This window comes from Quercus suber, unplaced genomic scaffold (genome assembly GCF_002906115.3).
Source record: "Quercus suber isolate HL8 unplaced genomic scaffold, Cork oak 2.0 scaffold_506, whole genome shotgun sequence".
In the NCBI taxonomy this organism is placed as follows: Eukaryota; Viridiplantae; Streptophyta; class Magnoliopsida; order Fagales; family Fagaceae; genus Quercus; species Quercus suber.
The window spans coordinates 309,829-332,193 of record NW_027069955.1 but is presented as its reverse complement, the minus strand read 5'-3'; the positions used below and the strand labels follow the sequence as shown (position 1 = coordinate 332,193).

Genomic DNA, 22,365 nt, shown 5'->3' with positions numbered 1-22,365 from the left:
GCAGTCTAGCAGATCGTGATTGTGAGGATGAGAAGCAGAATAGAGGTTGTGAGAAGGGAAAAAATTTGAGAGGTTTAGAGGCAAAACAGAGGCTTCACCGTGAGCTTGAGAGTTGAGTGAGGTGAGACTCTCACTGTGAGAGTGAGACAAAGGCATGAGATAGAGATTAGAGAGGTGTGAGAGTATGAATAGGTGTTTAGGTTAGTTTTTAGGTTTCCTTTGTACAAAAAGACGTAGTATAGGCTGAGAATAAGTCCAAAAAAAAAAAAATGGTGTAGTTTAAGTGGACAACCCAACCAGCCTTTAACCGATTCGACCCTACCGGTTTTCGGTTTTCCGGTTGAACCAACTGGTTTCTAGATTTTCTCGATTTTTGATGGATTTTTGGTTTTTACCCATAACCGGACCAGATTAAAAGCCAATTCCTAGTTAAACTGGTCAGACCAGCCAGCATGGTCTAGTTTTTAAAACCATGATTAACATCACTTACTTTTTTTCTTTTTCTTTTTTTCAATACTATATATATATATATTAGGAAATAGTAATACTTATTAGAACACATAAACGCAAAAGTAATATATAGTTTTTTAAACAGACTTATAATACATTACACGAAAGTACTACTATACTATTAAGTATTGAGTCATCGACACAAACAAGAAAGAGGGAAAGAAATTCTAACATAAAGGCATACCATAAACTCCTCTTAAAAGTCATTGTACCACTAACTTCTTGAAAGTTAAGCAATCCTAAGATTTTGTGTTGGTAGTAGTACATTGATGAGGACACTCCATTAAACCATTTTTTCATAATAAATTTCACCAAATATTGGAAATTATTATTAATGCAAAAAGTTTTGCTCTAAACATGTTTCAAACTTTATCTTTTGCTAATTGCCATATGAGCTTTGTTATCCACTATTAACAAATGACCAACCACATTGGTAGTTTTTCCATTACTAACAAGTTATCATACCAAAAATTTGGAAATTTTTTTTTTGAGAAAAACAATTGGGAAATTTGTTGCAAAATATGTTACCTATTGATATATGGATTCTATTTAGACCTGACTTTAGAGTCCAACTCAAAAGAGAAGCATGTGTAATGAGATTTTTTTTTGAGCAATTAGAGAAACAGGGACAAAAAGAAAGTCAAAGCAAAAGAAAAAGCAATATAATGAAATGAGTAATGCTAGAGATATAAATTATTTTACAAAAAAAATTTACAAATTGCTGATATAGTTAGTAATTATCGATAAATGAAAAAGTAATGTTAATGGTGGGTCTAGATGAAAACCAGTAAGAAGTTTGGTCACACCATCAATTTGTAAAAAAGTTGTAAAATAGTTTGTGTCTGTTGCATTACTTTAATAAACTTTATTAAAAACAAATGATACGTTTACTTTATACCTTCTTAATTGAGTTTTGTGTGATTTTCTTCTTTTGAAATTAATGAGAACTTGAGACCAAATATGCTTGATTGGATTTGATTTTTTAGAGGAGTAATTGCATTAAACCCACCTATAATTTGGCTAGTTTTAACAAAGTATACCCATAATTTAAAAGTTTTCACTTAACCTACTTGAGGTGTCCTCCATTAGACAGCCGTAATCCACCTCTCTCATTTCACCATTAAAAACAAAAAAAATATAACCCAAAAAAAAAAAAAAGATCTAAAAGTGATATTTGTAAGAACTATAAGTGTTTTTATACTTTCACTCAAGAACACTAAAAGCAAAACCTAGATCAACCCAGAACTGGATCTAGACACCAAGTTAAAACAAAAACTTTCTAAGACTCAAGGTCAAGGCCAAAACCTCTGTCAAAGAGCAATTATTTAAACAAAAAACTTTCACAAAATACTAAAAACCTAGGTCTTTCAAGACTTGAGAAAAAACATGCTCATTTTCTTCTCTTTTTCCTTCATCCAAAACCAAAACCACCTTGATCTCCCAAGTATTCCATTCAAAACCAAAAAGCCACATGCTCAAATGCTCTCCCAACCACAATTAATCCTCCTTACACATTTAGATTCAAACCTCTCAACCCAGTTTCAATTTCACAACAAATGGGTTTAAGTTATTCTCTGTCAAGACCTCAAAGCCCACCCCTAATTGCAACCTTTGCTAGGAATTGTTTTGGTGAGCCAACCACAGCTCTCTTCACACTTCCACCAAAAGCAAAGAGCGTAGTGTTGGAAGTCAAGGGTCACCGCTGACCATGGCAATAGAAAGTGGAACAATGATGCTAGAAGTCATCGACAAAGAAAATGGAGAAAGTGAGAGATCGAGAGAGTAGATGGAAAATTTAGAAAAATAAAAGGGGGAGAAATTAGATAGAGAAAAAAAATTTTACAATTGTAAATTCAACTAAGCAAATAGATTGAGATTAGAGAGAGACAAGAGAATCTTATTAGAGGAAAAAGAGGAGTTAAGAAGAGAAAAAGAAAAAAGGAAATAAAATATAATGAAAAAGACACATTTACCTATCTTTTTAATAGTGAAAAAGGTGAGAGAGTTACGGCTGTTTAACAGAGGATACTTCAAATAGGTTAAGTGATAACTTTTAAATTACAAGTAGATTTTATTAAAACTACCAAACTAAAATTGGAAGAAGAAAGGAAAAAGTTAAAATTTAGGAGTTTTAAAATTAGTAATTTAAACTTTTTAAACACAATCATTTAAGGGTATTTGGGGCATTAAAAATTAAGAGTACAGTAAGAATTCAAACTAAGGAAGCCGAATAGATAATAAAATCACACAACATTTTCCTTAATTCAACCATCATCATGGATCAAAATAAAGTAAAATAAAATATTACTGGATTCATCACAACACAGATCATGTGGTGCTCTTCTAGTCTTTTTTTAGCCCGGTCGTCCCATAAATGTTATACATGTGACCGTGTACTATTTGACTATTTCATGACCAAAGCACCCCTGGTTACTTACAAAATTCTCAACCTGACATGTCTGTCTGTAACTGTAGTAAACGTCGATGTACTCAGACAATCAGATGCTTTGTTGATTCAGAACAAAGTTGGGACTCTCTATCTCATAATCCTTATCAGATGTTCTCCTTTTACAAGTTGGGAAAGATCTGATAGTACAACTTGCTGTGCCACCAATCCATGTTGCATAGAAAATCCCATTATTACAGTTAATGCCCACACACATTCCCCCATTGGAGCAGCCAATTCATGCAAAGTGCCAATCTTTGACACGTTTGGAGGATCTGAGGATGGGGTTCTCAATGGTGGGTTCATTGGGTTCTCATATGTGGGCGAGAAATTCTCATCAAAGGAAGTTAAAGTTTGAATCTTTTAGTCACAGAAGGAAACATACCCTAGATTTCAACTTCTCAAAGCATCGGTCTCATCCGGCAAAGATTTTGTTGAGCAAGCGTGATGCATTTGAATTTGAGGAGAGAACAAGCCCAAATGAGGTAAACCCACGTTGAATTTTCATTTTATTTTATTTTGGGAGTACTTGTTATTCTGTAGGTGCGAATTCATTCATTTTTAATAGGACAACAAGCCAAATTGAGGTTAACCCACTTTGTAATTTCCCCTTCATTTTTTTTTTCTTTTGGGGGTTTTATCTGAGCTACTAGAATTTTCAATAGGAAGCTGTTTTGGTTCTCAGCTGCAATACCAAAGCACAGCTTCATAGGGTGGTTAGCAATGAAAGACAGACTCTCAACTAAAGCAAGATTGATACAATGGGGTTTCATTGGGGATAGTCTATGCTCCTACTGCAAAATGATGATTGAAACTAGGAACCAGTTGTTCTTTGAGTGTCCTATTAGCCAAAGAATTTGGCAAGCCATAATGGAGCTTAGTTTAGTTTCTAGTATACTCTATAAATGGTAGGAGGTGGTCAAGTGGGGAATAAATCACCTACTGGGCAGTAACTTCAAAGTTTCTTTGTGTAAGGTGGCTTGATATGCCACTGTTTATAATATATGGATACAAAGAAACAATAGAATTCATAGAGGAAGCATCAAAACCGAAGAGCAGCCGATTAAAATTATAAAAAGGGATGTCAAGGGAAGAATGGAAGGAGTTTTTTTTCTTTCAAATTCCTAGCAGTTGCACTCTTGTCTCCAATTGGGGGTTTTACTGTGTGTACTTGTTTTAACTCATTTGTAGTGAGCTATAGTATTAGGTGTAGAATAGTGTTTGAGCCTTACAGGGAGTTCTAGTTTTAAGTGAATATTGCAGGTTGTGGGTTGTGCTAGAGTTTATGCTCTGCTTTGTGTGTTGTTTGTTCTAGGCAAGGGGTTTGAGTTCCCTTGTGGGACCTCTTTTCCTTGTTTCCTTTGTTTTGCGGTAATAAAATTTTCTGAATTAACCAAAAAAAAAATTGTACTAGAATTTTGTTACTATTTGGTAGAATTAGTGGAACCCAAAATTTGTTGGAAAGGAACAGTTTTTTACTGACTGCCTTTTTATGGAGTACCTATACAGGCTATACTGAAGCAGACTGAAAAAGAAGATACAGGTGAAAATGATGATAATTTTTCCAAAAATCCAATCAATATGAATATTTGACCATATACAACTGAGTTCACAAGTGTACATGAATATTTTACCCTCAGGCTGTTGTCAAGATAATTTATTTACACATGGATGCAAAACCAAAATTAGTAAGGTGGATTGTTACCTGGAGAGTTCATTGAGTTTTTTACCAGAATAATAGTTGTGCTAGGAACAAAGAATTTTTTAAAAGAAAATTAAAGAAAGTTAAAAAACAAAAGAAAAAAAAAAAAGTTTAACAACTCAACAGGAACAAAAAAATTTTGGATTAGATTGGTTTCACTTCACAGGACATGTTTATTGTACAGTGTCAGTGAATCTGGATAACCATGTCGAATATTTCATGCACTAGGAACAAATTTTATTTTTCTCAAACAATAAGATAACAAAGAATTTGAAGCATAATTATTAGTTGCTCTCTGAAGTGAAGGGGATGTCTATGCTTGGTGACTAGGGGATAATTTTGGCATCAATTCTGGTGTTGGATTTATAAGTTTAACAATGCAGAAAGTATTCAATCCATTTGATGTGTTTTAATTTGTCAAGTATGAGAATTTGAATGCCTGTTCTGCAGTGTGTGCTTTCAGCTTGGACATCTCTTCCGTCAATGCTGCTAAAGAACTATTTGAATAAAAGATTTGTGATGAGAATCATAGGAATGAGTAGGATCTTATGGGGTGCAGTTTGAATTTAAGCAAGTAGAAATCATAAACATGTAGCGACGTTGTTGACGAAACTCTTGTATTTTATCAAGAGGGATGCTTCCAATTTTGTTGCTGATCGCCAGTTTCTGGTAGTTAGGCTGGACATACAAACCTTTTCAACTGATAAGCAAATGCATCGTATTTCCTGCTTGTGATTTCTACCAAACCATTTGGATCTTTAATCTCCTATTGTATGACTTTTATGTTAAGATTGATTGTACTTAGGCAGGCAAGTAAGATTACAACTCTAGCAAGGCAAATGAACAACTTACCTAGGTTGAAACAAATAGCATTCTTTTATATATATATATATATATATAACAAATCTAAATTCATTTTTAAGTAGTCTCCAGTTCATGCTTGATTATTTGAGCCCTGTTACTCTCTTGTCAACATGACCAATTTTAATCTTAATATCATTTTTGCGGGTGGGGGGTAGAGAATTGAAACTGGACTATGAAATTTATGGATCTTAACAGGATTTAGAATTTCTTATTGGTTGTTCCAAGAGTATCATGCTTTAAGAAATTTTGTGAATATTGAGAATGTATCAAATGTCTTGCAATTTTAATGAATGTTTGAAAAGGTTTAGTAGCTAATTTGGCTGTATTGTTTGAAAGGTCAGAAAAGAGATACAGCAATGCTATGAACTCATACACAGACTTGGGAGGGGAGTCGTGTATTTGGGTTCTTCGAGGATGGGACCTGCTCATTCTCATTACCTGCAAACACAAGAGTTGGGTAGAGAGGCAAGTGACTTTATACATTGATTCCTGCCTGCTTTTCCTGGCATACATGCATGTAAATTTTGGTATCCAAATCACGTATTCACATGCATCAAGAATGGTGATACATGGAAGCACAAAATCACAAATTGCATCCTGAAACATACTTTTCCTATTAATTGAGGTTAACTTTTCCTTATGATCTTCCATCGTCCATCGGGCAGATTGCAAATCTTTTGGACTGCACTTCATGGAGTGGGATTGGCCCTGGGTTAATGGATGCTGCTACTAAAGGTGCTTTACAAGCGGGAAAACCAGCGGGTGGATTTAAGATAGGTAAAGAAGCTGGTGAATGGACAGCCTCAAATTTTCATCCATATCTACCTCCAGAAACTTACCTTACTTGCAGGTAATATACTATTGTTGCTACCTTATCATTGGATTTTGATGCTTCTCAGTTGCATTAACTGCTTTTTAATAATGCAGGTTTTTTTCTGCAAGGAAGCATGGGTTGGTGGATGCTATAGTTAGGAGCAGTAGTTCTGATAGAACTGCTGTTGTTGCTCTTCCTGGTGGTATTGGTACACTAGATGAGGTGTTTGAGATATTAGCATTAATTCAACTGGAACGGATAGGATCAAAGCTTCCTGTACCCTTCCTTTTAATGAACTATGACTCATTCTACTCAAAGTTATTAGACTTTCTTGATGATTGTGAGGGTTGGGGTACAGTTTCCAAAGGAGAGGTTGCATCACTGTGGACGGTTTGCGACAATAACTCAGAGGCTTTGACTTATTTAGCAGAATTTTATAATCTCCCTCTTAGTGACAAAGATAAACATGGAACTGAACTGCAAAGTATTCGTGGCACAGTTTCTTCATAATTTTTGCAGTTGACAATGATTTGATTGTTATGAGATTCTTTTCCAATCCATATGATATTTTACGTGTAATAGATGTAATGGCATCAAGAATGCTGCACACTAATGATCATTCCAAAATTTAGAAACGGATGTTTTAAAGTCTCTTTGGAATGGGGAAGACTATCATTAAATCCTGGTTCATTGATCTGTAATATGTCATAATTCAGCTTGGAATTATTTGGCTGAATCTGGTTACAAATAAAAGAATTGTAGTTTACAGTTAATCTTACGATCAAGTTAAAAATGAGTCTCACCTATAGCTTTCAGTGAGCAGCCAGAAATTGCCATTGTTGGTTTTCTAATTCACTTGATGATGTGTATTCATTCTATGTACCTTAAGCTGATTTTTATTTGGTTTTCTTTTGCAGGAAATTTGGAACCATTAACTGATTGACATTCTTTTCAAACGGACCACGAACAATATGGTTATAGGATAGATCAGATTCATCAGAATATGGCAAAAAGAATAGCTGTTTAAGTTAGAAGTTTGAACTAGCTGTGAGAAATGAGAACAATACCAAAGCAACTAGTCATGCCAAGACACGCAAAGAAGGCAAATTCGAAAAATTCTGTAAAAACTTGTGCGCTCAAGACTATGAAGAGAAATATGGATAGTGTTTACAGCTCTTAAAAAATGTATACTTCATATATTCCTTTGATGGAGGACACAAGCAATTTATAATTATAGGTACTTCATAAAAACATATGAATACCTCATATATTCAAGACTTTGAAGAGAAATTGGGATCCCGTCAACTCAACGTTTTTTCTTAAACACTCCTTACGTAAGGAGTTTGATTATAATATATAAAAGCTTAAGGATAGCATTTATTAATTTTATGCTTATGTTAAACCACATCAATTAGCATTTCAGTTCATTTAGTCAATTTCAGTCCATCAGTCCACTTGTTCTGCTTCTGTCCATTTTGGTCTGTTCGGCCTAGCTTGTTAGCTTGTTTTCGGTGATGCTTTAGGAGAGGCTTATATTGAAAGATGAGTTGTTTCATTGACAATTATGTCAACTTTTCAAGGTAACGATAGTAGGTTATTGATAAAATTACATTTTTCTTATATTATTAAAGTTTTATATATTTTTTAATATAAATGACGAATTTACTTATATTTACTTCCTTTTTAAGCCATTTTGTAAAAAATGCTAGAAACAAAATATCACATCATTTTAGGTAGTGTTTAGTATATTAAGATCTATTACTTCCAATTTCCATTTTTCAATGATTTGTGATACCAAAGGGAAGGGGAAGGGGAAGGCGAAGGCGAAGGGGAAGGGGGGTTATTAAATGTGTTTTAAATAAAGTCAGTCAATAACCCCAGGCAATAACTAAAATCAAAATTAATATATGTCACAAAAGGTGATATTAACACCATGCCAAGCCTTTACTCAAAAAAAAAAAAAAAAAAAAAAAAAAAAAAAAAAAACACCATGTCAACCCATTTGCTTCTCATCATAAAATTTACTGATGGGATTATTTTAATTAATCTGTTTTAAGAGAAAAATCATAATTTCCTTCAGTATTGAAATAATACAATTTTGATGAAATTATTTCTATTTAGTAAATGTTACATCCTCTAAACTCGGGTCAAGAATGTGAAAAATTAGCGAAAATAATCAAAGTTTAAAAAACTAAGAAGTTGATATATGAGAATGAGATTACTAAGAAGTTGATATCATTTGGTATCAACTTTTTTTTAACCTCATGTCTTTTTTTTTCTTTTTCTTTTTTCCGAGTGATTTATACATGTTTCACCGAAACAGTAAAAGTGAAAATGTCGTACCATAAAAATATTAGTTTCAGCTAGAAGTTAATGTAAATTAAGTATCCAATATTCAAACTCTAAATATTATTGTTACATAAAGAAATAATATTATTGTGCAAATTGTGTTATAACTTTATAAGACAATAGCTCGTGGTTGATGATGATGAGAAAGGAGAGTATTTGTTGAGGAATTCCGCATATGCAGTTTTTCCCTTTGAGAAAGTATAAAGATAACAAATGAAAGCTGAAAAAACACGAAATCGACGGAATAGACTGAATTCTACTTGATTGGACCGAATTAAATTGAGTGAGACCGAGTTAGACTAAACGGACTGAATGGGACCTAAGTGGATCATATTGGACTAAAAGGACGGCATGGACCGAATTGGATTGATATTGATTGAAGTGGACCAAATGGACTGCAAAAACGTATGTATTCAAAACTTTGAAGAGAAATTTGGATGGTGTTTACAACTTCTAAAAAATGTATATAATTATTGGGTAGCTTATTTTTCCCAACTTATTTGGGTACAATTTTCTAAAATCTCTCTCTTTTTTTTTTCTTAGTTATAATTTATTATAATTTGTCAAAACCTTTCTAAAATGTGTCTCTCTTTTAAATACAAGGGGTCCAAAACAAGTTCTCCAAATGGATATTAAGAATAATCAAAGAGATAATAGGAGAATAATACAATGTCAAGAAATGCATAGCTAATGATCATTGATGAATGAATGACAATACATGCACATCACATGATTCAAGCAATTAGATGAAAACTATTATATAACCAAATAATTGGTATTATATACAAAATTTATTTATGATGTCTTTCTCAGTTAACAATAGAAAGGCATACTTTTTTTCTCTCTTATAGTTACCTTATAACTTGAAATAGTGGAAGAAACCAAATATTAATAAGGTTAAGGGGTTGAATGATGAAGTAAAGTCATGTACAAAGCAACAATAACGAAAATGCTAGAATCTCAATTTTAACACCAATCAATCGAAGAAACAAAAAAAAAAAAAAAAAAAAAAAAAAAAAAAAAAAAAAAAAACAGCAATTTCATAACTTCTATGTACACAGCTTGAACATGCAATGAGGAAAAATTGGAAAATCCAAAATTCTTGCAGAGTGGAAAAGGAAAAAACAATTATGCAAGAATTTTTGGGAAGTCAGACTGCACTTAATTCACAAACAGCTAAGAAAAATCTTTATCAAATATCAAATACCCCCAAAGAGTTTTATATATGTGTAATTTAGATAAATTTAAAAAAAAAATAAATAACAAAAAAAAAATCTTAAAATTGTCTCAAATAGAAGCCATAAATCATATCCGAAGCAACTGCCAACCAGTTTCTTCAAAAATACCTTTGCTTAGAGATCTCTACAATATTTACAGATGCATCACTAATACAATTGCTTATATATTGAAGGGTTGCTTAGTTTCAATGAAACTGCTTTTATTCATGGCAGAAATATAGCAAAAATATATTCTTCAAGCCCAAGAGAGAGTTACAAACTATTATAGGGACAAGGGTAAAAAAATATATGCACAATTAAAGGTTATTTTCATGAAAGCATATCACTCAGTTGAGTAGAGTTTCTTACTACATTGCCTCATAACTTTTGGGATCCCTGTAAATGATATAGCTTGGGTCAAAGAGTTTATTACCACTAATTTTTTTATTAAATAGTTTTTATATTTAAAAAAAAAAAATAAGGAGGAAAATATTGAGGCAAGATAACCATTTGTCTCCCAAGTAATTTATATCAGGTGGTGGTGCTAAAGTGCATGGGGGTATGATCTGTGTTCAAAACAGGGGTGGTTAATGATCCTAAAAAAATAACTCAAAACTTTTCTTGAATAAAGAGAGTATCATAAGTCAAATTTGGAAAAAGTTTGAAAAGTAAAAAAGTACTAATATAAATCATGAGAACCAGGAATGGAGTCGCATGAAATTTGGTGATCTCAATGAAATTGAAGTGAGGAAAATTCAGAGAGTTGTGATCATTACTTACACTACTTTTCGACCAAGTTCCTTCATTTACGCTTCTATTGGTCAAATATTTTATTTACGATCATTTTTATTCTTGTTAAAATTTTTATTTAAGAGTCAGAATATGTTCTTATCTTATAATGTCTTATTAGTTATGATATGTGTTTGGGGGACCATTTTTCAGTGCGCAGTCACGTATTGTCTATTGGAGGGGTGACCTTACTAGACTTGAATATGTTTGGAGAGTTGCATACAGAACTCAACAATGGGCCACATTGTCCAATGGCTACCGGTATATTTTTAGGCCCACAAAATGGGTAAAGCCCAAAGTCTAAGAATCACGATAATGATTGAATAAATAATATGTGTTTTATATAATACTTTTGATTAATATTTGTAATAGTAGTTAAAATAAAGTAATATGTATTTAAAGGTGAAGTAATTATGTACTCAATAGTGTGAATTTAGAGATATGGAAACAAAGTCACTTGGTTTGTAGCTCCAGCTATGTACTATCAATGAGTTGATATTATTCTAGTAGAATAACTCCAGCGGTGGATAGGCAATTTGCCATGAAAACTTTAAGATTGAAGGGGAAAATGGGTGCACAACTAGAGGGAGAGAGAGTATGTCCAGCTGTGTGTAGAGACTGGTTAAGATTGTCCCTTTTATTATGTACTTAAATGAATCTCTCCTTAACAATACTTTTTTAGTTGTTGTAAAGTTATGAATAGTATTGCCTTCCATGATAAAGGCTTTTGTATGAAGTATTTATGCCTTCTAAGAGAAGGATTTCATGCAAGATAGATTTGTGCCTTCTATAAGAAGGGTTTTGATATGACATCTTGGTGCCTTCTAGGAGAATGACTTTAGTATTAGAAGTTTATGTCTCCCATAAGAAGGGCTTTTATAAGAGAGGTGGAGAAGAGTATTGAGATGTGTTTATAGGCAACAAAACAGTAGAATTTCAGAGTGAAAGAGTATGAGAGTGAAGTTTAGAAGAGTTGTGGTGTGTTATATGTAATAGTGTAGTAAGTATGTATGGGATTGTGTAAGTGAAATGGAGAAAGATGTTTAGAGATATGGGTAGCAAGATAGATGTATTTTCTGAATATGGAGAGTGAGAGAATGAGTATAAGAGAGAAATAGTGATGTAGTGAGTTAAGAAATGTTGCTGGGATTTTCTGCTGGAAGATAAATAAGGGCTTATAAGGGCAGTTATGAGCTAAGGGCTAAAGAGTTTAGTTTATAATTTGGAAACTAAAAACTCAAAAGCTCAAAACTTCATTAAAAGCTTAAGAAGATAATTAGAAGGAGAGAGAATAGAGAAGTTTATGAGAGAGTTTTTCTTCTCTATTGGTGTGCTTTGAGGTATTAATGAAGGGCTCTATTTATAGCTGAGTTTAGGGGGGGTGTTTAACAAAGAATCTCAGCAAAAATTTGTCCCAATTAGCAATGAATCTTTGAAAAATCCATCCTAAGATTTGGCCAAAAATGGTATGTTTAACTTTAAGTTGTTCTTGTTGTTTTGGGTAATATCAGCTAGAGGAAAGACTAGCAAAAAAGGAAAGGATTTTAGCAAGAATAAGATAGTTTCTTTGGTTGGTTTTGGTTTTTAGCCAAATAAGGAAATTCTGTAATTTTAAGGTTGCTAGGTCAGCTATCATATCAGTTCTGAAACAACTATCCTAGTTGACTGAAAAAGTTCTCATTGCTGTCATAAGATAGTTGTTGGTTAGGACTAAAGTAGATAAGGTCAGCTGGATGATGTCAGGCTTCTGGAGCAAATATTTAGCATTTATTGCATGAGTTTGGCAAAAAATGGTAAGATCTCTTTTAAGGGTATTTTGCCATTTTGGGTATAGCAGCTAGCTGCTGGGATTTAAGCATTAAATGGTTGGTGATGTCACTTTCAGCCAGATGTCAAGTGTTGAACACACTACTGGTGTTCGGCTGGAAATGTTTCTTCTTTTGGGTATTTATATTTTTGGTCCAAGATTCTATTACAACACATTTTTAGTAAGTAATAAAATGATTGATTGATAGTTCATGAAGCTTTAAAGATCTAGTTAAAGTCTCATTATGTTGTGACTTAATATTGGTGAACAGGAAGAGCATTTAATGCTCTGATCTGGCAAATGAATATTTGGCCTGATTATGGCAGATGACAACTAGGTCTTAAAGATATCATTAATATATTATATTTGAAAATTGAGGATAGCCAATCAAATTTAGCTATGTGTTTGAGTTGGATTTTAGTTGAATGTAGTAATGTAGTTTATGTGAAAAATATAATTAGGTTTCTAAATTCGTGAATGAATAGTTATTTTGCTAACATTTAGATGGCTAGAGCTTTTGAGTGTTTGTCATATGATGAATATTAAGTTTTACGAAAAGGGTAATGGAGAGTTTTATTATTTTAATGTTATGTGATAAAAGAGGCTTACCGTATATTACCCGCTACACACTGACTCGTTAGAGTTCAAGGAGTTGGAGAAGATACGCCAAGCAACATGTTTCTTTTATCAACTTTAAACCGTTGGAGTTTTACCAAATATACCTCTTAGCTCTTCAAATCACAACTCCCAAAAGCTTCTCCAAAGAGATTCATAAGTTTGGATCATAAGCCGAAGATAAGATGACGTACCTTGAGTTTTATTGTCATTTTGTGTAAATATGGGTTTTTGTTGGAGAAGCTGCTTTCCATGAATATAAGAGAGATATTATGGGCCATGAGCTTTGGTTCATTGATTAAGCTCGATTCATATGTTGATGTTGATGATGTCGTGGGTTATGATTCCAATTGATGAAGATGAAGTGTGGCACATGATTCCACCTCTTGAAGTAAGGATCTTGTGGGCTATGTGAGTCCAATCCATGTAATTGTATACGATATAAGCTTCTTTTGGGCTTTATAGAAGATTCACCCAAAACTAAATAATATGTTGATATGGAGTGGGTTGCCGATGAAGTAGTGTCATGTGGGGCGAAAAAAGAGCCTCAACAATGTCTCCTAAAGTTCATAGTATTAATTTATGTAATTTTCCCGAGTTTACCTTTTTGTCCATTTTTAGCTAAATTTCATGCCTAACACGAATTAGGGGTTTCTAGAAATCCTAGGACTTTTGTAGTATAAATTAGTAGTTTTTATTCAAACTAATCAATAATAGAATATCACTCTCTCAGTGGATTCCAAAGCAATTTTCCCCATGGATTCAATGATCCTTTTGGGAATATAGGGGTTTATTCTTAAAATGGACATTCTATTTCTTATGGCTATCCCACTGCGTTTGTTATGCGCCTTAAAAGAAATGAAGACTTGCACAGTATGCACTATGCAGCATCGTAGTGGAAAAGAATTAAATCAGCTCTCTCCCCCCATAAATACTGTGTTTGGTTTTTCAAGTGTTAAAATTATGTGTGACTTTTAGAACTACTTAATTGAACCATCAAATCGAGAACTAAGTCACAATTTATAGCTCAATTCACAACGAATATTAGAATCGCAACTATAAATTTACAGTTTACAACATGACCATGTCTTTCCAAAAAGAAGAAGAAAAAGAAGAACGGGGGACCTAGAGATCTGCAGAAGATCAAAAACACATCCCGAAATTTCTCAGTGAGATGTGGGAAAACTGCTCCTATTACGGTTCTTCAAAGACATGCAAAAAGCAGAGAACGCCCCTTTCATTTCATCTGGAAGAGGGAACTGAAGTTGAAGGGGAAGTGCCAAAGATGGATGTACGTGATAATGCTCACTTTTCTTTCTCAACGAAAATGGTTCCGCAAGTGCTGGCTGCTGCTTGTTAAGCCCTTCAAGGACAAATGAGAATGCACCAAATGTGAGACAGCTTTGTAGAAGAGCTTGGGGAGCACCTGCAAAATCATTTAGAGTGGAAATAAGGCTCAATTACTACCATATACATAGCTATAGGAACTTCTATAGATTTGCATACGCTAAAGGCAATCAAATGAACACTAATCAATCATCTGTAGCTATGAAATTCCAAATTTTATGTTCAACAACAAAGACAATTCAAAATGGAGAAATTGGCAAGATGAGACATAGTGTGCGTTTGGGAAGCGCGTTTGTGCTTCCCAGATGCACGTTTTGCGTTTCCGCAGTTTTTTTTTTTTACTTTTCAACGTTCCTAGACGAAATGTTTGACTTTTTCCGTGAACAGTGCATACTGTGCACTGTTCACGGACCCACAAATTTCACTTTTTAACAATTTTTTTATTAAAAATGAGTCCCACAGTACTATTCATACATTTAAAAATTATTTTACTACAGTGTTTTTCAGTTTTCAGCTGTATCCAAACTGACCCATAGAAGGTTCATACAGAAACTGCCCTCCTCTACCCACAAAAACCAAAGGAAAGGTACAATTCCAATCATTTAGAAAAGAGTGAATTTTTAGCTACATGAATACATGTAAAGATACAAGATGGAATATAGCCAAACGTGCTTCATATAAGTATGATCCAAGACTCTTCCCAAAACCAAAATATGTTCCACGAAGGATTTTGGTGAGGTGGAAGGAGGCAGGGAAGGACTAGGTATTTGATACTGAATATCCAAGTTTTATAGTTAACTTTATGTATTACTGGGATCTTGGATACCTGGGAAACTTAGAGCAAGACCAGTGCAACATCCTGCCACTCCAGCATTAATAACTGCAGACAGAATAAATGATTAAAGAAAATATGAATGTATAAAACATTTGTGCAAGTTCTATGGTTAAGGTAACATACCATCATCTTTTCCCCGGAGCCTCTTCAAAATGCAGACAACCAAGCTGTGTACTCCAGACAAAACTGCAAATGTCTGATAAGGACAAAGACAGAAAAAGGAAGCCTTAACATACAGCATAAGTAACAACAAAAATAGAAAAGGCCTCAAAACATTCTATTCGGTTAATCAAAGTGCAGTAAACTTCTGGGATTTCGCACCTTTGCAGAAGATCCTGCCTCTCCAAAAGATCCTTTAAAGCCTTTCTTCTTAATCAATCCCGCACCTGGTACATGTCACATATCCTTCGTATAAGTTAAAATTAGAACTTCTACTTGACATGTTTGGAGAATCACAAATTTCTTACTACATACAAAACCAATCATCAACGGAGCCTTGATCATTACAACAAAATACCATGAACCAATAAGGTTATCTGAATTCCCCATAACTATTTCTTATCTAACATCTTGCTAGTGGCTAGTGCATGCAAAAGAGGTCTTATCTAACATACTTAGTAGGGGCATAGCCCCACCAAACTTTCTAAAATTTTAAGTTGTACCCTTATATTTCAGTTTAATTTTACACCAATTATATAGGTTCCTCACCCCCCCACCCCCCAAATTTTTTTTTAAAGAATCTTCTTGTTTCCTATATGGCCCTCTTAATTTAGTTTAGTAGTCATAATTGTTAGATAACTTACAATTTACTCCCTTGTGCTTTGGTCCTATTACCATTTAGTAGCACAAAAATTTTCAATTGCTATAATTTGCTAGGATGCACGGACACAGGTACAAGTACGATACAGTGAAACGAGCAATTTTTAATAGATTATAATATGATACGCCAATTAGAAAACCATTACGACACATGCACGGCACCCCAAATGAAGTGTCTGTGCATTCTAGATTAATTTGACCCCCTAAAGTTTGGATTAAAATGAAATCTTTAAGAGGTCTTTCGACGGAATCCTAACAATTTCTTTTTCGTCCTCCAAACCTTAGGGAGGTCCAATATAGCAATCAGAAGTTTGTGGACTAAACTGTGACAGGGCCAAATCAAGGGAGGGTAAATTGTAATTTCCCCTAAAAAAATTTTTGACTTTGGCCCCCCCAATCTTTAAAGTCTAGTTCTGCCTCAGCCTGGAACCCTGTACTAGAGAGGTGTTTCTCTAGGAGTCCTGAATTTAGATCTCCATCAGGAACTTAACCACAATTTATGAAGGTGAGGGTGTGACAATATCACAAAATTTTCATTCCCCCCACCAAAAAAAAGTGGCCTCACAATGGATAATCCTGCAAACATCTCTACACTGATGCACTCCTAGATCCATAGGTGCAACATAACCTCACAAATAAAAGTACCAAAAAAAACAAAAAAAATTCTTTCCCCTGCTAAGTACTAAACTTTCATTTACAATCCCCTCCATTTCTTTCCCCTGCTGACATCAACTGGGTCTTTTTTTTTCTTGATAAGTTCAACACGACTAAAACTAGTTTCCTTCACAATCCCTCCATTTCTCTCCCCGAATGGCATCAACTGGGTCTATATTTTTTAATTCATAAGTTCACGTGTTCAACACAATGACTAAAACTACTTTCCTTCACAATCCCCTCCATTTCTCTCCCCCACCGGCATCAACTGGGTCTTCTTCTTTTTTTGGATAAGTTCATCAGGTCATCTATAACAATCACTACAGCCTTAGTTCGCATAAAATCACGTCACTCCTCAATTTAACTCAAAGAAACCGAAACCATAATGCAACAATTTTAACATCTCAGGTATGTGTCTTAACACACACTCAAATTTCACTTGGAAAGTTAAAACAAACCCTCTCCACCTTGCTTATGTACACTGCATAATCAAGTACACAACACTCCTATTTGTCAATCAAGCTCAATCACAGACTAGGAACTACACAAAAATACAAAAAAATTATTAATTAATCAAATTAACCATTTCCAGTTCAATCACACCAGAGTAATTTAATTTCCTTCAATACTTAATTAACACATTTAATTGTCAAAAAAGAAAATTTATTTTCAAACATCCCCAACAAAATTTCCAAAACAAAAAAACAACAACAATAATAATAATTCAATTATATATCAAACAAAAAATCATATATTATATACATATATGTGTGTATGTATTAGAGAGAGAGAGAGAGAAAGAGAGAGGACCGTAGCCGAAGATGGAGCCCATGAAGGCGCCGCCAAGGGAGTCGCCGGCGAACCTCATGAGGCAGACGGCGGAGCCATTGGGAGTAGGGACTAATGCGTTTGAGGGATTAGGGTTAGGGTTTGGGTTTGGGCTTAGATTGGTCTCGATTTCGGACTCGGAGTCAGGCTTTGAAGAATCCGTAATCGCCATAGCTCTTGCTCTCCGTGTATCGCTATCTAATTCCTCACAGTAGGAGAATATCGAATCTGATATTGTACAAAGTAGTAGTATCTTTTTCATATCTTTATAAACGACGTCGTCGTCTCTAGCACCAACATAATCTTACTCACTTGATTAGGCTGTAAATAAACTGCCATATGGAAAGATTCAGCTTTTTTTTTCTTTTTTTGGGTAAATAACTAAATCTAAAGTTTTAGCTTGATTATTAAATGAGTAAAACTCAAATATAATAATAATGTATTCGTATATATAGGTTAAAGTTTTTTATTTTCAAATAAGAGTTTTATGATTAATACCCTGATTATATCGAGAATCGAGTAGTAACTTAAAATATGAAGTAAACATTGTAACTTAAACAAATTTATGAGAATAATATTGAATTGTGTAAATTTATTGTAGTGACTCAGTTTGGATTGACCCTGAGTATGAATGGGTTTTCAGCCCAACAAGCCCAAACAATAAATTTATAGAGAGTGGGTTAAAGGTTTAGGCGCTGGCCGTCGTTCATCAAGCATCAACTCTCATTTATAAAAAGATACTTAGAGTTTACAGCTTTTTTTTTTTTTTTTCTTTTTTTGGGTAAATAACTAAATCTAAAGTTTTAGCTTGATTATTAAATGAGTAAAGCTCAAATATAATAATAATGTATTCGTATGTATAGGTTAAAGTTTTTTATTTTCAAATAAGAGTTTTATGATTAATACCCTGATTATATCGAGAATCGAGTAGTAACTTAAAATATGAAGTAAACATTGTAATTTAAACAAATTTATGAGAATAATATTGAATTGTGTAAATTTATTGTAGTGACTCAGTTTGGATTGACCCTGAGTATGAATGGGTTTTCAGCCCAACAAGCCCAAACAATAAATTTATAGAGAGTGGGTTAAAGGTTTAGGCGCTGGCCGTCGTTCATCAAGCATCAACTCTCATTTATAAAAAGATACTTAGAGTTTCTTTATAACTGGGAGGATGTTCCTCGGCCCATGGCCGAGGAGGCCTTTTGCTTCTCTTTTTTCCCCCCCACTTTTTTACTTTACTTGCTTTCCTTATATAGTCTTCATCTTCCTATCTCCTTATTCCATCTGTTGATCATTCATTTGCTCATCTTCTGGCCGTCCGTCCCATCAGAGGCCTTATCAGTACTCGAGTGGTTCACTCTGATCAACATTGCCCTGCTAAGGGGTTATATCCCCATTAATGCGGCCAGGGAGGTTAGGTGAATGCATTAAATGCGAGAGTGACAGCTTACTTTGGGCCTGGTCTTTCCCGAAAATCACCCTTGTTAGGCCGAGGATAAGGAGGTTCTCGGCGTGGATTGGGAAAAGAGGCTTTCCCTAATTTAGCCTTGAATAGTCAGTATTCCTCGGCATGGGCCTTGGGCCTGCTACCCGATGGGCCAAGACTATCAGGCCCACGGGCCCCACATTTATTTATAAGATATATTCAAAATATTATTTATTGATGGTATATGTAGTTCATTTGGTACTAAAAAATTACATATATATTTTACTAATATAATGTTAGTGAATTTAATTTTTAAAGTTTATAAACAAAAATCATTCTATATAATTAAATCAAATAATATTATTTCAACTATAAGTTATTTATTAAATTATTGTAAAGTGATTAAAATGTTTTGATGTACTTTATATTGAAAAAATAATAAATTGATTGAATAGCTCATGAACAATCTCGACAAGAAAATATACCAAGCTTGAATATGTAATGCAATATGTTAATGAGCTTGAGCTCAGCTCATGTTTGAAATAAAATGAATGAACAATTCTAAACCTTTACTACTCAATTCAGCTTGATTTGTTTACAACCTTCCATTGGATTGAATTACTTTAGACTTCAAAGTAATCATCATGTGAGGCGTGGCTTGGGTTTTAGTAGAGAAATTTATTTATAAGTATGAAAAGGTGTTACAAAAGCAGAGATGATAAAAATTTTCCATCCTACTTGACCCACTTTTCTTGCCGTAAAGAGGTAATGAGATATGAATGAATTTTGCTTGTCTCGACAGTCTGGTCCCACTCCACCTAGAATGTGTATATAATTAATATATTTAAACTGTTAATATATATATATATATATCTTATTTATAACCTCCTATTATTGTCCATTAAGACACTTGATTTCTCGCTGTCTTTTATCTCAAAAAAAAAAAAATCTTTTCCTTTTTATTTAATTTATATCTCATTAATGTCACCCACTTCATAAATGACAAAATATCTCCAATCCATCCCCCACCAACTTACCTTACATGGGGAATCCGTTATTGACTCTAACCTTGTGATAACTGTGGTACAAAACGGACCTCCACACCGTCCACTCACTCTCAAATTCGGAACTTTTTTTCTTTAGATTTGGGTGATAGGGTTTTTAGTTATGAATACTCGAAAATGTGTTGAAAATACAAGAACAGTTTAGACCCCCAAATTAAAGTTACGGCTTAATAGATTTTACTCTAACTTAATACTAAGTGCGAAATAGAGTAAAAGCGAGTGGATAAACAAAAAAGCTACTCTAATCCGTATTCATAACAACACATCAGTAAAATGAAAGGAAAAAGAGTAGGGAAGAAGGATGCAAACACAAAGACAACACAGCGATGTGTTATCGAAGAAAAAACCGAAGTCCTCGGCGTAAAACCTCTCTGCCGCCCTCTAAGTGATAATTGATCCACTAAACAATCAGTTGGGATACATGAGTTAGCAAGAGACCCTCTAAGCCTAATCTACCCGATGTACCTAAGCCCTCCAAGCTCCTACTCCAACAAGGCTTCTCGGAACTGTGTCTTGTCTAGCTCTTCGGATCCCGCAACAAGCTCCATGTTGCATCTAACATCCTTGGCTTCTTCCAATACTTCCCAGCAACACCAAGATCTCACTGAACACTCTGAAAGGGTGTGGTAAGTGTTTGAGCTATCAACCTCTCAATGGTATGGAAATTGAGAGGTGGGAGTTGAGGAAAATCCATAAGCAATTGTGTAGAGTGGGTATAACAATCTCTAACTCTCTAGGTTTGTGGCTAGGGTTTTCTCTCAGAAGCACTCCTCAACATTTGTGGGTAATGTGGGTATATATAGTGTGGGTACAAAAAGTGTGTATTAGATAGTATAGTCTGGCAAAACAGAATGTTTCTCGGGTGTCTCGAGGGAAGGCCTTAGCCGCGAGCTACTTGCAAAACACAGCTATCTCCATCCTATCCTAACTCTTAGCATTCCAGTCATGTATAGGGCATATGCTTTACTTCGCGGGATGCTTAGTCGCGAGCTACTCGCGAAAACAGCTTTAGTCTTTGTGCCTTAAGTCTTCACACACTCTCTCTCTCTCACATAGCCCTTACAATGAAATCCCATAAATAATACAGGGTATAAAAGATTGCACATAATTACAATCAAATTTGGCATGGAATAAAAGCCAACAAAACATATAGTTGTAAATTACAGCTTTACAATCTCCTCATTTGGCTATTCCGTGACAAAACCCCTAAAATAGACTCTAGACTTAAACTTAAGTTTGGGAATAGTGGCAAAACTCACTCACACGTATTCTAGAAGCTGTGAAGCACTTGCACGTATATACCTGTAACCTGAAACACTTGCACACAAACAAAACTTTCATTAAACTTATGACAAGTTGAATACATGGTATGTACATGAGCAAGTAAAGTGCGATTTGGAGGATGAAAACTTCCCTTTGCTGAATGGTTGTCCACTGTTCTTCATTTTCAAAAATTTTCGGAAGTGTTTTGCCAGGAAAACTACCTCCTTCTCCACATCATCTTCTTCGGAAGAATCATCCATTCTCTCGGTAATGATTTTAAGAGCAAGAGATTTGCTCGACTTATGACAAGGCAGTCCCAGCTCATATGTTTGGAGAGATCCAATGAACATTTGGATTTTGATCTCATTCAAATCTTTACTTTCCTCTATAGCTGTGACTTTTGCACAGAAGCTTTCCGGTAATGATTGGAGGATTTTCCTCACTATCTTTGAGTCCTCTATCTTCTCATCCAAGTTGAACTTGCCAATAACGACCTCGTTCAGCTTTCTATAGAATGAGTCATTCACTCATTTTCAGCTCTTCAAATCGAGTGGTTAGCATCTGCAACTTAGTATCCTTCATCTTCTTCGTGCTTTCATAGGTGGTCTCCAATATCTCCCATACTTCCTTGGCAATTGTTATGTGAGAAATCCTGTGAAACTCATCTGGAGAAACACCACAAAAAATTGCATTCAAAACTTTACTGTTAGTATTAACTGCCGCAAGTGCTGCCTTATCCCAAGTGGATTTAGCGGCCTTTGACCTAGTCTATCCTACATTTATTGCATCCCAAATAGTATCATCAATTGAATACAAGAATGCCCTCATCCGAACTTTCCAAAAGGCATAGTTATTACCATCAAAATATGGTGGAATATTTAAAGATTGAGACAGGTCCATCTCAAACGGGGCCAAGGATTGCACTAAGGTAATTAAACCACAGCTAATGCACCCGTTCTGATACCAATTGAATGCTAAAAAATGTGTTAAAATACAAGAGCAGTTTAGACTCC

General features: G+C 34.4%; 2 protein-coding genes across 2 annotated transcripts; one reads left to right on the top strand and one right to left on the bottom strand.

Moving 5' to 3' along the window:
• The first annotated feature begins 2,905 nt into the window (after nucleotides 1–2,905).
• On the top strand, nucleotides 2,906–7,574 carry LOC112022602 (probable cytokinin riboside 5'-monophosphate phosphoribohydrolase LOGL5). Its single transcript, XM_024055225.2, has 5 exons — nucleotides 2,906–3,441; nucleotides 5,859–5,987; nucleotides 6,188–6,372; nucleotides 6,450–6,820; nucleotides 7,254–7,574. Exons 1-5 carry the CDS (start codon nucleotides 3,160–3,162, stop codon nucleotides 7,277–7,279), a joined length of 993 nt encoding a protein of 330 aa, XP_023910993.2. The 5' UTR covers nucleotides 2,906–3,159; the 3' UTR covers nucleotides 7,280–7,574.
• A 6,540-nt stretch (nucleotides 7,575–14,114) lies between these two features.
• LOC136063282 (chloroplastic import inner membrane translocase subunit TIM22-2) lies at nucleotides 14,115–17,901 on the bottom strand. Its single transcript, XM_065763436.1, has 5 exons — nucleotides 17,579–17,901; nucleotides 15,617–15,681; nucleotides 15,419–15,491; nucleotides 15,287–15,340; nucleotides 14,115–14,539 (listed from the first exon to the last, which is right to left on the bottom strand). The coding sequence occupies exons 1-5, from the start codon at nucleotides 17,856–17,858 to the stop codon at nucleotides 14,280–14,282; spliced, it is 732 nt and encodes a 243-aa protein (XP_065619508.1). The 5' UTR covers nucleotides 17,859–17,901; the 3' UTR covers nucleotides 14,115–14,279.
• Nucleotides 17,902–22,365: the final 4,464 nt, after the last annotated feature.